This window comes from Canis lupus, chromosome 4 (assembly GCF_048164855.1).
Source record: "Canis lupus baileyi chromosome 4, mCanLup2.hap1, whole genome shotgun sequence".
Classification (NCBI taxonomy): Eukaryota; Metazoa; Chordata; class Mammalia; order Carnivora; family Canidae; genus Canis; species Canis lupus.
Window position 1 is genome coordinate 15,740,263 of NC_132841.1, and position 15,321 is coordinate 15,755,583.

General features: G+C 34.9%; 1 protein-coding gene across 9 annotated transcripts in view; it reads right to left on the reverse strand.

Annotated features, from left to right (window-relative positions):
- Positions 1–15,321, reverse strand: part of JMJD1C (jumonji domain containing 1C) — a 330,739-nt gene that overhangs the window by 17,103 nt on the left and 298,315 nt on the right. For 8 of the 9 annotated variants that reach the window (XM_072823247.1, XM_072823243.1, XM_072823242.1 and 5 more), the window contains 9 exons: positions 12,363–12,452; positions 11,555–11,682; positions 11,180–11,393; positions 10,445–10,659; positions 9,445–9,723; positions 5,979–6,147; positions 5,311–5,401; positions 4,700–4,830; positions 4,201–4,323 (listed from right to left, as the gene is read on the reverse strand). In XM_072823247.1, coding sequence (XP_072679348.1) covers positions 4,201–4,323; positions 4,700–4,830; positions 5,311–5,401; positions 5,979–6,147; positions 9,445–9,723; positions 10,445–10,659; positions 11,180–11,393; positions 11,555–11,682; positions 12,363–12,452 — 1,440 coding nt within the window. Of the gene's footprint in view, positions 1–4,200; positions 4,324–4,699; positions 4,831–5,310; positions 5,402–5,978; positions 6,148–9,444; positions 9,724–10,444; positions 10,660–10,780; positions 10,886–11,179; positions 11,394–11,554; positions 11,683–12,362; positions 12,453–15,321 lie in introns of those variants that run through there. The other variant, XM_072823251.1, reaches the window with a different exon arrangement.

Consider the following 15,321-nt stretch of genomic DNA (forward strand, 5'->3'; position numbering starts at 1 on the left):
GATTTTATTTAGGGGATCCCTGGGTGGCTCAGCAGTTTAGCGCCTGCCTTTGGCCCAGGGCATGATCCTGGAGTCCTGGGATCAAGTCCCACATCAGGCTCCCTGCATGGAGCCTGCTTCTCCCTCTTCCTGTGTCTCTGCCTCGCTCTCCCTTTCTGTGTCTCCCATGAATAAATAAATAAAATCTTAAAAAAAAAATTTTATTTATTTATTCATGAAAGACACTGAGAGAGGCAGAGACATAGGCAGAGGGAGAAGCAAGCAAGGATTTCTTTACTTGACATTAAGTGTTTACAATGTATGCCAGACACTGTTGTAGAATGTTGGGGATTAGAGCTAAACAAAGACCCAGTTAAGACTTCACAGAGGAAAATAGAGTATTAATAAATGTAGCAAAATAAACAAAAAAACCACAGTGAGGTAAATGCAATCACAGGAGTACGAAAGGTACACAAAGACTGGTTCAGTTCTCAAATGTTATGTATTAACAAAATTATAAACTGGCAACCTCAGAATGATTTCCCCCCACTTTTTTTTTCTTTAAATTTTACTGCTCTGTGAATTACAAAAAGGGAGGAGGGGTGGGACACCTGAGTGACTCGGTTAAGTGTTTGCCTTCAGCTCAGGTCATGGTCTCAGGGTCCTGGGATTGAGCCCCACATCAGCTCCCTGCTCAATGGGGAGTTTGCTTCTCCCTCTCCCTATGCCACTCCCCATTACTCATGGTCTCTCTCTCAAATTAAAAAAAAAAAAAAAAAAAAAAAAAAGACGGGATTATTGGGGAAGAGAAAGTTTAGGCCTCTAGAGGGAGAAGACAGTATGAGCTACACTTTGAAGGTATTTGCCAGGGAGACAAGGAGGTATGAGAGCCATTATAGGTGAAGGAAAAAGCACATGCTTTAAGTAGGTCAGTATTTCTTGGGGTGTTTTAAACATTAACCCTAAAACACTTTCTTTTATGATATCTATAAAGAAATGCAAAAATCTTTAGATAAAGACAGCCATGGATTAAAATGATGAATGTTTTCTCAAAAGACCAAATCCTACATTACAAACGAGGGATGGGAGGTGAGCAGAACCGAAAATTGATAATGAAGTCTCAGGCTTTAAGGACATGAAAGACTAATAGAGGAGAAAAACAGGTATAATTTCTGTATTTTAGAATACATGCTATAGGGGTTGAACAAGTACAATGAGGTACAAAAGAGATAATTAACTCTGTGTCATCGCAGGCTTTGAAAAAATAAGCAATTTGAACCATAAGTCACACATTTTTGTTTTAGAGCTGGGACTACAACCTAACTGTGCCTAACTCTCAAATTCTTGGGAGTAGGGGAGGCAAAGAGTTTATCAATTATAATCAAGTGTCAATTTAGGAAGCTGAGAAACATATAAAAATGAGTTTCTAGTTTTGGGGGAATTTAGGTTGTGTTTTACAGAAGCTGTCAAATACTGTGAATACTATAGGAACCCTCATGTCCTCAGCACCAAATCATTAAGCTTTAGATGCATTCTTGGCTTTAGATAAAGAACTGGTGATGGAACCCAGGGCAATATACACGTTTAATGCAATCCCTATCAAAATACCATGGACTTTCTTCAGAGAGTTAGAACAAATTATTTTAAGATTTGTGTGGAATCAGAAAAGACCCCGAATAGCCAGGGGAATTTTAAAAAAGAAAACCATATCTGGGGGCATCACAGTGCCAGATTTCAGGTTGTACTACAAAGCTGTGGTCATCAAGACAGTGTGGTACTGGCACAATAACAGACACATAGATCAATGGAACAGAATAGAGAATCCAGAAGTTGACCCTGAACTTTATGGGCAACTAATATTCGATAAAGGAGGAAAGACTATCCATTGGAAGAAAGACAGTCTCTTCAATAAATGGTGCTGGGAAAATTGGACATCCACATGCAGAAGAATGACACTAGACCACTCTCTTTCACCATACACAAAGATAAACTCAAAATGCATGAAAGATCTAAATGTGAGACAAGATTCCATCAAAATCCTAGAGAAGAACACAGGCAACACCCTTTTTGAACTCGGCCATAGTAACTTCTTGCAAGATACATCCACGAAGGCAAAAGAAACAAAAGCAAAAATGAACTATTGGGACTTCAAGATAAGAAGCTTTTGCACAGCAAAGGATACAGTCCACAAAACTCAAAGACAACCTACAGAATGGGAGAAGATATTTGCAAATGACATATCAGATAAAGGGCTAGTTTCCAAGATCTATAAAGAACTTATTAAACTCAACACCAAAGAAACAAACAATCCAATCATGAAATGGGCAAAAGATATGAACAGAAATCTCACAGAGGAAGACACAGACATGGCCAACATGCATATGAGAAAATGCTCTGCATCACTTGCCACCAGGGAAATACAAATCAAAACCACAATGAGATACCACCTCACACCAGTGAGAATGGGGAAAATTAACAAGGCAGGAAACAACAAATGTTGGAGAGGATGCGGAGAAAAGGGAACCCTCATACACTGTTGGTGGGAATGTGAACTGGTGCAGCCACTCTGGAAAACTGTGTGGAGGTTCCTCAAACAGTTAAAAATAGACCTGCCCTACGACCCAGCAATTGCACTGTTGGGGATTTACCCCAAAGATACAAATGCAATGAAACGCCGGGACACCTGCACCCTGATGTTTATAGCAGCAATGGCCACGATAGCCAAACTGTGGAAGGAGCCTCGGTGTCCAACGAAAGATGAATGGATAAAGAAGATGTGGTTTATGTATACAATGGAATATTACTCAGCTATTAGAAATGACAAATACCCACCATTTGCTTCAACGTGGATGGAACTGGAGGGTATTATGCTGAGTGAAGTAAGTCAGTCGGAGAAGGACAAACATTATATGTTCTCATTCATTTGGGGAATATAAATAATAGTGAAAGGGAATATAAGGGCAGGGAGAAGAAATGTGTGGGAAATATCAGAAAGGGAGACAGAACGTAAAGACTGCTAACTCTGGGAAACGAACTAGGGGTGGTAGAAGGGGAGGAGGGCGGGGGGTGGGAGTGAATGGGTGACGGGCACTGGGGGTTATTCTGTATGTTAGTAAATTGAACACCAATAAAAAATAAATTAAAAAAAAAAAAAGAACTGGTGATGGATATGGTGGTTGGGTCATGCATAGAATTTCACATGAAGTACACATAAACTAGAAAATGTTAAAAAAAAAAATTCTCTGACTCTAGAAAAGCCTTGGGATTCCATAAGGTTAGTCAATAAGAACTAGGGGAGTAGTATCACAGAAGCCAAGGGCAGTATTTGAAGAATAGGCAGTGACTGTAATTAACAGTGCCATTTATTTTAGAGGGGCAAGCATTAAGAAGACCAGAAAGAAACCAATGAAAACACTGATTCAATTGTGAATATTAGGGAGGGCTGCAGCAATAGTAATTTCAGTGAGGCAGCAGGTATAAGGCCAACCTTTTTTTTTTTTTTTTTTTGGCTAACCTGCTTTTTAAATGTGACTAAGAGTTGACAAAGACAGCAAAGAATTTGTTACAAAGACAGGAGCTATAGGATGGTGGCTAGGAAGACTAGATTTGAAGGTTTTCTTCTGAGAAAGAACAGTCTAGAGTGCACTCCTATCCTGAAGAAGATAAGCCAGTGGAGAGGAAAGGTTTAAACATCTATTTACATACAGAAGGGGTTAGCAGATGGAACAAGGTTTTAGAAAGAAATCCAGAGGATGAAATCTAAGACCTATATACACTGGATAGAAAGGTTATGTCTATTTAGGAGAAAATATCCCTTCTCTCTCTGATAGATGGGGAAAAAATGAAGAATGCCTGAGGCAAAAACCAAATCTTAAATCATCTTCAGAACCCCAGGACCCAGTTTCTATTCTCTAATAAAGTGTTTATAATAAAAAGTAAGCCTAAGAGTATATTTTCACAAATGGAACATTTAAAGATAGAAAAGGAGCAAATAAATATATTCATTCTTAAAATTTAAATTCCTATTATATTGAAAAAAGGTAAATCTAGCACTCTTAAAGTAATAAAGATTAGAATACCCATATATCCACTGCAATTCTTTTTGCAATCCTTGCTATTTACTCAGAGGCTTGACACTCTGGATAATAAATCTTTGTGTGTGTGTGTGTATGTGGTTATTCAATTTCATTTCAAAGACCACTGTTTTTCAAGTTTCTTTACCTGCTTTTGAGAGAATGCCATTTCCCTTTGCTATGCCAACATAGACTAGAATATTTACAACATCAGAAACTTCAACATGGAGATTTGTTGTTCCTATGTCATGATCTTTAGCAGCAGCTACACCTATGTAAAAAACAAAATTTTATTGGACTGAATGTCTTACATATTCCCTCTAAAATCAGCTCTATGAGGAAAATTTGTTAAATGTAATTTGAGCTTTAGGTTTACTTGTTCCAAAACCTCCTCAAGAGCCACAATCCAATAAATTTTTATAAAAATCAAATTAATAGAAAATGTAAATATCTTGCAAGGAATTAGCAAGTACTTAACTATATTGGCTATTAATTTCTAATATACTGTTTGATAGGAAAAAAAGATTTCAATGGATTGCTAAAAAACAGATTTAGTAGAACCTAAATATCATTAGACAATTTATTGTTGGACAGAAGTTAAAATTTCATATAATTCCAAGTTCATGAAAATGCAAATATATACCTACCATAGGCACTGCACAATCTGGGTCCTAGATCAGGGCGTACAAAAAATCCTGGCAAGTGAGAGGCCAAGTTAAATTTTCCTTCCGGATTACAATATTCTGGCAATGGCAGACTTTTTAAAAGATCTTCATATCTGAAGAATAACAACATGGACTTTTTTTGAGTACAGATTTACATTCTTACATGCTTTCATATACACAATTTTCAGGTTGCTGAAAACATAATACAACCTTTCCATAAGGTTTCTGACAAGCAACACTTTCCTTGACTTCATTAAGTTTAAATGAATGCCTAACACAAGGGCAAGAAATGATTGACTAAAACTGCAATTCTGTTTCTCTAATCACAGCAAATTAAAAACACCAAGAGAAGGGAGATCCCAAACAGGACTCCATGTCCTTTGAGATATTAGCATTCTTTCTTTTAAATCCCAACATAAAGACTTTATCCGGCTGAGACTACAGAGATTGGGTTTTGTTCTTAATTTATTTTTAATTGGCAAAGAAAATGCCTGAAGGTCAAATACGTAGAATTCCTTATGCTTCTTCTGGGGATACTCTCAGCTCAATTTCAAAAACCCAACAGTTAAAATAACAAGTTTTAAAATATATACCTTGCTGGCATCATAGTCTTGAAGTCTTCTCCTGAAGGGCAATCTTTCAATTTTAAAACAACTGTTTCTCCACTTTTTGTTTTTTGTCGTTCTATAAAGAATGCAGTTTATTATTAAAAGGTAATCTCTGCCTTTTAATTTTTATTAATGTTTGGAGAGGAAGGAAGAGATGTAAAATGAATGACTTGATTGTCATACAGTAGGTATTTAATGAATGCTTGCTTACTGAGTTTAACTTCTTATGTACTTATACAGTATTAGGACTCCTGTTCCTTATGTATTTAGATATCTGTAATATTGCAAAAATATTCTTTAAAAGTCTGTTTACAGGGGTTATTGAAGTTAGTCTTACATTTTTACTTTTAATTTTCTAAGTGTTTTACATAACTTATGTAATTCTCAAAGGTTTACAGTGTTGCCAAAAATACCCCCTATATAATAGGGAAACACAATATAAATTAATTATTTATTTATGGTCAAAGGAAATTAGGGGTGGAACCAAGGAATAAGACCCAATCTCTTGTTCCCAAGTATCTGTCTCTTCTTTATTAAAAGCCAAAGAATATAGAAGTTTCAAAGATTAAAAATCTTTTAAGTCATATTTGTAATTTGTAATGGGGGGGGATTATGTTTCAGAAAACAGTAAAACAAACAAAAAAACAACATACTTGAAACTTCTTCAAAACCATCCCAGAATTCCTTAACATTGGCATTTGAAATTATGCTGTCTTTGCAGTTCAGGAGATCAGCCTGGTGGTCTCCAAAATCAAGACTAATTGATTCCGCCTTCCACAAGCTAATGTTCATTTTCTTATGCACACCAGAAACCACTGCAGGCTTAAAAATAAATAGATAGATCAATAAGTAAGTTAAAAGGTATATGGACACTTCCAAAATTCAATTTTATAACGCACATACAACAGATAACATGTTAAGTTTTAGGACTACCGACAAACCGTGAAAATAAAAGGAACTATTGCAAATAGTCCCTAACCTGGAAAGATGTACATAATATGCTGGCAAAGAGAAAAGGTAATGAGAAAATGCCATGTAGAATACATCGCCATTTTTTTAAAATTAAAATTAACATGTAAAATAAATAAATACATAAATAAATACATAAATTAATACATACATAAATAAATAAAATTACCATGTAGTAAATTTTCAGGAATGAAGTCCTAAAGGCTATATTAAAGACTTCAGTTCTAGGCAGGATAAATATGGATTTTTGGCTGCTTTATTTATAGACTTATTTTTGATGATAGAACATAACCTACTCATATATCTGTATAATATATATAATAAAATTTTAATAAAATAATACAGTCCTTGAGCTTAAAACATAATTTGTATCACTTGAAACACATATACATGTTCTTTACCTCCACAAGGATTATGATAAATAAAAATATTAAACCAGGCAAAATATTAAGTTTCAAGCTTAATGGCTAATTCCCTGAAAGTAAACCTTTCCTTTGAAATCATATGAATTTGAATTCCATCAAGGCTACCTAACCCAAAAACAACTGAAGATTTAAAGCTTCTAAAACTCCAATGCTGATGTAAAAAAACCTCTACAATGCTCTGATATGCTATCCTCAAGGTTTTCAGTTTTTAAAATTCTTTTATTACAATAAGAAGCAAAAATCTGGGATATAGAGAACAAAGAAAGTTGTGACTTGAGAGTCTCTTGTAAAATACAACATTTATTAAGTTATCTTAAACTTCATTAAGATAATTTTATTTTGGGAACCATAGAGCAGAATAACCTCTAGCTAGGGTTCTTATCACAAAAAATATCTCAAAATTAAAGAAAAACAACAAAAATAACCTTAATTCTGGTTAACTACTTTACTTGGAGGACCACTCCATTAAACTTCTCTTCAACGGGCTAATAATAGAATATTCCACTATTAAAAATAGATTCAACTATTAGATAATTAACTATTGTTGGCAATTCGGATATTAATTCTCAGCCTTTAGTATGGCTATCCAATAATATTCCTATCCAGCCCTATGCCAATCTTTCTAATGATAATCATACTGGTAAAAAAAAAAAAAAAAAAAAAAAAACAAGAGGCAAGTTATGTAGTACATTAGAATATTTTCAAGCAGAATTCTTATGCTAACATCATCATCTTTCTGAAAAACTGGAAATCTTCCTATTTTGATTCCTTGCCCCTAGCCTTATCTTCCTTTAAGTCAGTTTCTTTTTTTTTTTTTTAAATTTTTATTTATTTATGATAGTCACACAGAGAGAGAGAGGCGGAGACATAGGCAGAGAGAGAAGCAGGCTCCATGCACCAGGAGCCCGATGTGGGATTCGATCCCGGGTCTCCAGGATCGCGCCCTGGGCCAAAGGCAGGCGCTTAACCGCTGCGCCACCCAGGGATCCCTTTAAGTCAGTTTCCAATCTGCTTTGCTGTCAGTTATTTTAAAATGCCAATCCTATTACTTTGACTCCTCAATTTAAACTATCATCTACAGGATAAAATTCAAACTCCTTAGTGTAAAATACCAAAAGGCCCTTCATAAGCATAACCGTAACTACCATTTCCTCGTTATTATCCTATAGAATTCTTTTATCTATGTTCCAGGCAAACAAAACTACTTAGCAGTATCCCAAGCACATGATGGTTTTGTTTATTTCCAACCTCTTGTTCACATCTAGAAAAATTTTACTTAATCCTTGAGGCATCAATTCAGACTAGCCTTTCTGAATTAGTACTCAAGCCTGGTCATTCTCTCTTGTGGGTTTTTATAGCACGTTAACAAAGTTCTTAGGATATTTAATGTACTTATTAAAATATTTATGTGGGGCAGCCCTGGTGGCTCAGCGGTTTAGCGCTGCCTTCAGCCTAGGGCATGATCCTGGAGACCTGGGATCGAGTCCCATGTCAGGCTCCCTGCATGGAGCCTGTTTCTCCCTCTGCCTGTGTCTCTGCCTCTCTCTTTCTCTGTGTCTCTCATGAATAAATACATTTTATTAAAATAAATAAATAAATAAATAAATAAATAAATAAATAAATAAATAAAATATTTATGTGGGCAGCACCGGTGGCCCAGCGGTTTAGTGCCGCCTTCAGCCCGGGGTGTGACCCTGGAAACCTGGGATCTAGTCCCGCATCGGGCTCCCTGCATGGAGCCTGCATCTCCTTCTGCCTCTGTCTCTGCCTCTCTCTGTCATGAATAAATAAATAAAACCTTTAAAATATATATATATATATATATATATATATTTATGTGACTGTTCAAGCACACACCTAATCAAGTGGTCTAAATTATGACCCACCAGTGGCATCAGTGCTTCAAGGAAAGCCAACCAGAAAACAAAAAAAGGCTAGATATTGTGTATGTGCAACAAAAGGGTATGATTTTTTTCTGGGGAGAAAGGGAGCAAGATTTCTTCACATTGTGAAAAGGATTAGTGAACCAATCTAACAAGATTATGAATCATGGTACTAAAATATAAAATAGTTTACTATCTTACTGATTTTTATATAACTTACTCATTTTTATATTTTTTTCATTTTTATATTAATAGCTAGTATAAAGAGTAGATTTTATTACGTGCTCAAAAACTATCAATGAATAAAAATAAAATTGCAAATGATGTTTTCCAGAAACCAAGAAAAAAACATAATGCTAAGCCATGCAAATTCTTAATTTTGTTCACAATTTCTGCATTAATGCGACAAACTGCCATGTGAAATGCCTATCATTCTATCAAAACTTTGGTCAAAGAGAAAATCATTTTCATTTTAACAGAATTCAATAATGTCATTCAGGATCTGATGAACTGACGTATAAATACATGTTCTCTGAATGAACATTAAAGGCAAGGCAAATGCTTCTAGTATTAACATTTATTAGTAGATATGGATCTGTTAAGTGGACTAAACTACAAATAAAAAAAAAGGAAGTACCAAATTTTGTTAATACACAGCTTTATTAAAAGTTTGTTGACTGACATGACAGCTAAACAATATAATGTCAAACAATCAATGCTTCCCTATTCATGTCTGACCAAAAAATAAGAATTCAGAAACAGTAATTCTAGTTTTTGTTTTTGATATCTTACTTCCAAATGCGTGAACTTATCCAACCAGCTTAAATACTTAAAATACTCACTTGTCCATGTTTCCAACACTCTTTGAAAAGCTTCCAATTATTAATATTTTTATAATCCTTAAGCCACAGAATATGCTGCTCACAGATCCAAGAATGTGGTATGTCACTGTACAATTTATTGTTTTCCTCCATGGATGATTTTCTGCTCTCTTTAGGCTCTTCTTTAAGCTCTGGTTTTACATTTATCTTAGAGGCTTTATTTGGTGGAATTTTGTTTTCAACAACTGAAGCAATTATGTCATCAAGAATATTTGGCATAGTCCTTCCACTTTTGCCACTCTATAAGGGAAAAAGTTGTATTTTGAGAGGAAATGTATACATCTTTAAACTTTCACTTTGGTTTACTACTAATATAGCAAACAACCAACGCAAACATTTTAACTACCTTCAAGAAAATGTAATCATGTCAGTGGATATGGATCTAGAGTCCCTATGTTGTTCCTAAAAGATAGAAACCAGAAGTTTGGTGGTATTCCATGTGAGAAATGATCAGGTCTGCAAGAAACTAAGTGTGGCCTTTTATATTCCTTTAGGACTGGGGCAGAGTAAAGTTAGATGGTTGGAATCTCCCATATATGTTTAAAGATCAGTAAAAATTTGTGCCTATCTATGCAATTATTGCTTTTTATTTTCTTATGGTGCATAATTAAGATAAAAACTGATTACCAAGTGTTTTAAGTAAAAAACAAAACAAAACAAAACATATTAATAACATCCATGTGGTTTATTTCCCCTACTAGATACAGGGTTTTCAAATTCTGAAGGAATATCTTAGGGCTCTTCTGCTATAAAAAGCCCCTCCCCCAACCTTTTTAACCTAGAAAAAAACCAAAATCTCCAGCTTTTAAGCTAAGAGATTTATAATGCAACTGGGAGCATGCTTAGTAATAAGTGAATTTTATTTCATTTGCATCTATTTATTGTGTAGTTCACAGCCAAATCCCCAAATCATCCAAATTTAAGGTCCATTTGAAAACCAAAAATCTGGCATCTTACTCACTGGGGTTCCCATTGAATACACTGGGGCAAAGGCAATGCCAGCATCTGTAGAACCCACACGTAGCTTGCCAGCAGTTGTGGTCAGCAAATCTCGTAAAGTTGAACCCTGTTCATTATTCTGGGATGCAGGAGGTGATGTTCTGCTATTTGGAGAATCAGGATTGTCTTGTTCTCTCTCTTCTTTAATTTGCTTTTCAAGGGCAAATTCTTTGTTTTCTGAAATACAACATTTACAAAATTCAAATAAAATTAAGCATGCTGCTCAAGTACTGAAAAAAGTGGGACCCTAACATTTGATAGTGAGAGGTAAAAAGTGTAGCACTAGTGATTTATTCACCTGAACACACACCAGAGGATGGGTTAGATCCTTCAAAATGGAGTCAAACAGTTTGAATATGAAAAGGCCTTCCTCAATATCTTAGACATGTAGCTGAGTTTGCACCTGTCACAAATGAAAAATGCTATAGCTAAGACAGGGAGAAAGTATAGTTTAAGTTACAAAACTACTGCCCTGGTGGTTTTAATGATATGCTCATCCACAAATGATTCTGTAACTAATTTTGATACAATCATAGGAAGGTGAGTTCCTAACAACAGAAAACAAATGTTTTGCTGAATCTAAGCCATGCATAATGCAAGCAAATGTCAAATGTAAATTGTTCTAAGTGAATATTATACATTAATGTGCATTGTTGGTTATATTATAGTTTTCTATTATATACTTTATTATATGTACCTTTTTTTTCCTCTCTGGACTTTTGCTCTGCAAGATCTGCTAACCAGTGCAGTGGTGACTGGGATTCTGGAGGAGTTAACTTGCTGTCTGTGCTTATGTCACTCCCAGGGCTGCTATTGCCATTACTCTCAGAATTCTGAGGGTTATTTTGCTGCTGAGACTCAGGCATGCACAGAGAAATTTTATTACTGTGATTAAGAACATTCTGTAAAACCTGTAAGGGTAGAAGAATTAAACTTTTTAAATACTACCTTTTCAACTATTCAGAGTAACATAGAAAACATAATTTACAAAACACAAGTCCTAAGTTGTAGCTCAAATATCAAAGCTAATTAATTAACCATGCATTTCATTTCAATAATTAGTTGTACTCACTTGAGATACACCATTCACTGCAGGAAAATTTCCAACTTGTATATTTTGTTTGTTAGTGCACTGACAATGGGATTTAATACCATATTTTTCTCTAAGGGTATGCATCACATCTAGAAGATCTGTCAAAACTATAGAATATAAGAGTGGTTAATAAAAGGATTGCCCCAGTTGTTAAGATCATAAAACATTTTTCCTATTTTTCTTGTGTCCTTTCTTCACTTTTCCTCCCATTTTTTCCATCACTTCCATCTATTTCAGGTTTGATCATTCAGCCAAATTCATGTTCTCTAATTCTTTTCTCTCTTCTTTTATTTAAAATTCAGTATCCTCAAAAAGGGGAGAATGATTTTTGATCATAAATCTAATAAGCTTTCTCATGGGGCACCTGGGTGGCTCAGTCAGTTAAGCGTCTGCCTTCAGCTCAGGTCATGATCTGAGTCCTAGTATTGAGACCTGCATCAGGTTCCCTGATCAGCGGGGAGTCTGCTTTGTTCTCTCCCTCTGCCCTTCCCTGCCACTTGTGCTCACTTACAAATAAATAAATAAAATCTTAAAAAAAAAAAAATTAAAAAACTTTTTGATTACACTCTAGTTTTCCCCCTCTAAAATGGTTCCTCCCGCTTTCTTCATCATTGGGGCTGGGCTTGCCTTGCTAGCTTTATTCCATAGAGAATTCTAAGAATTGAACAAAAACAACTCAGGATTAGATAAACCTTACCTTTCCATTGTATTATATTCCTACATACTCCTAAATAATGTAAAGCAAAAAAGAGCTGTTACACTACTAAGTAAATACATTTATACTTACCAGAACCGGGTATAATTTGAGTAGGCATTAAATGTTTGTGATCATGCGGTTGTCCTTTCACACACTTCATCCAAGCATACAGTTCTTTATCTGTATGATTACAATGTACACTTTTATAGGTCATGATTTTATAATTGTAAAATTGGAGGTTTGTATATAAAGAGCTAACAACTATATAAAATATCAATGGTAGGCTTCAAATGTTCAGTTTTTAAAACAATAAGACAGTTCTATCACTGAGAATTTTATAAAAATAAGATACAAAATTGATTTATGTTATTTAGCCTCTTCTAACATTACCATTACTGTCACTAATATATTTGTTACCTCTATCTTCCTTACTTGATTTTAGCTTCTCTGTCGCTAATTTCCTTTTATCTCTTCACTATTTTCTGTGTCCAACAGGGCTGTTGTCTGATCTTAGTACATTAGACTGACACAAATTTGAGGTTACTACTATTTTCCTCTTATACTTCAAAGACATGTAGAGGAAATGCCATAAGATGTCAAAAAACTGCTATTTTATATAAAATATTTAACTGTTATTACTGCCTTCAAAAAAGGCTCCATACCTGGAGTTGTAAACATATTAAGGCATATCATACACAGGAAAAATATTCAATTACCTTGACCTCAAGGAAATTTTTTTCTATAAATTTAATGACACAGCTACATATTGGTGTGGTTATAACAGTTTCAATAAATATTAGAAAGCTCATTATATTCAGCACACAAAAAAAACTACAACCGTTTCATTAAAAGTTTCAGACTAAAAATTCAAATCTAGTCTAAAATGTCTAAAACTGGGGTGCCTGGGTGGATCGGTGGTTGAGGTCATGATCTTGGGGTCATGGGATTGAGTTCTGCATCAGGCTCCCTGGAGGGAGCCTGCTTCTTCCTCTGCCTATGTCTCTGCCTCTCTGTGTCTCTCAAAAATAAATAAAATATCTAAAAATAAATAAATAAATAAAATGCCCAAAATTGGTTTTCTATAAAAGCTTTCCAACGAGGGGCACCTGGGTGGCTCAGTTGGTCAAGCAGTTACCTTTTGGTAAGGTCATGATCCCAGACAGAGCCCCACAATGGGCTCCCTGCTCAGCGGGGAGTCTGCTTCTTCTGCTCCCTCTGTCCCTCCCCCTTGTGTATGCACACATGCCCTCTCTCTCTCAAAGGAATCTTTAAAATCTTTTAAAAGAAAAAAATTCCAACTTTCCCCTCCAGAGCCTACACAGTAATCTGTAAATGTTTTCTAATTGCTTATATTTTAGATATATAAAACTATATCCTATTCAATGAGTTTATTACAATATTTAACAATGACATAGCTAAATAGATAACAGAATATAAAGCATATAGGTTATATTAAAAAAAGATACAGTGACAATACTTTCAAAATTAATAGTACTATGAATATCAATAGCAACATATTTATTTATTTATTTATTTACTTACTTACTTAGGATTTTTATTTATTTATTCATGACAGAGAGAGAGGTAGGCTCCATGCAGGGAGCCCGATGTGGGACTTGATCCTGGGAGTCCAGGATCATGCCCTGCGCCAAAGGCAGGCACTCAACTGCTAAGCCACCCAGGCGTCCACAGAAGACAACTATTTAGGATTATACATACCCTATCTTATTAAAAAAATACTACATACTTATAATTATGCATACAATATAGGAAAATACAAAACATTAATTTTTTAATTAGGTAAAGGGAAAACAAAACTAACATGGAGCCAGGAATAATAGAAAATGTATGTGATGTTTTTTAACAGTGTAGCTAATTGTATTAGTGGAAAATATCCAAATATATTTTTATAATTTTGAAGATAGTAAATGCCTAACATGCATTCCTTTTTTTAAAAAAAAAAGATTTATTTTACAGAGAGAGAGAGAGAGACACACACAGTGAGTGAGCATGTGCCCAAATACACAGGAGGAGCTGAGAGAGAGAAAGTTCCAGTCTGTGGAGCACCAAGCCCAACAGGAAGCTCTATCTCACTACCTATGAGGTTATGACCTGAGCCAAAACCAAGAGTCTGACGCTTAACTGACTGCACCACCCAGGTGCTCCTAGAATGCATTCACATTTTTGCATTATCACAGAAAACACCCAGCTGTGATGTTTGGAAATGTGTCCCCAGCTCCAGAGGTCTTTTTGGTTAAGTGCTGGGTATCTAAGAAAAAGTTTTTGTAAATTTATCAGTGGAAAAGATACTGATGGCTAACTCATGGTTTATCTATCTGATATACTATTCTGAAAAAGATACCTGGATATGAAAATAGCATTCATCATTTTTAGACATTAAACCGTTTCTATCACTAAATATGATTTTACTTCTAGTACTTCCACAACTTGAATCCTCTCATTTCATGAAAACTGTATCCCAAACAAATTACTCAAAAATCTCATGTTACTAGTATTAGGTATCTATTTCCAAATTTGCCTTGTGTAAACATTCTCTAAAAATACTTTTGGGATGAGAAAAGGTGAACTTAGTTACTTCCTTTTTAAATTTTATATTATTTCACAGATCACCTATTTTTGTGCCACTTTACCTAGAAATTAGAAAATAATAGCTTCAGAGACTAATTTCATATGTAATAAGGACTTCTTCATTATTCTCTAAGAACCAAGAGATAAATGACACTGGGGGAAGCATATTCTTGAACACTTTGATTTGAACTTTATGGTTTTAAGGACAGAGAACAAACCGAGGGTTCATAGAGGGCAATGGGCGGTGAGTAACAAGAAGGCACTTGTGATGAGCACTGGTTGTACTAAGTAATGAACCACTGAATTCTACTCCTGAAACCAATATTTGGCTAGACCATTAACTGTATGTTAACTAACTAGAATTTAAATTAAAATTTGAAGAAAAAAAACTTTATGGACCAATTATTTAGAAAAACCAGTTCATACAAGTAAGTATTCAATTGTGGCTCACGTGCATGAC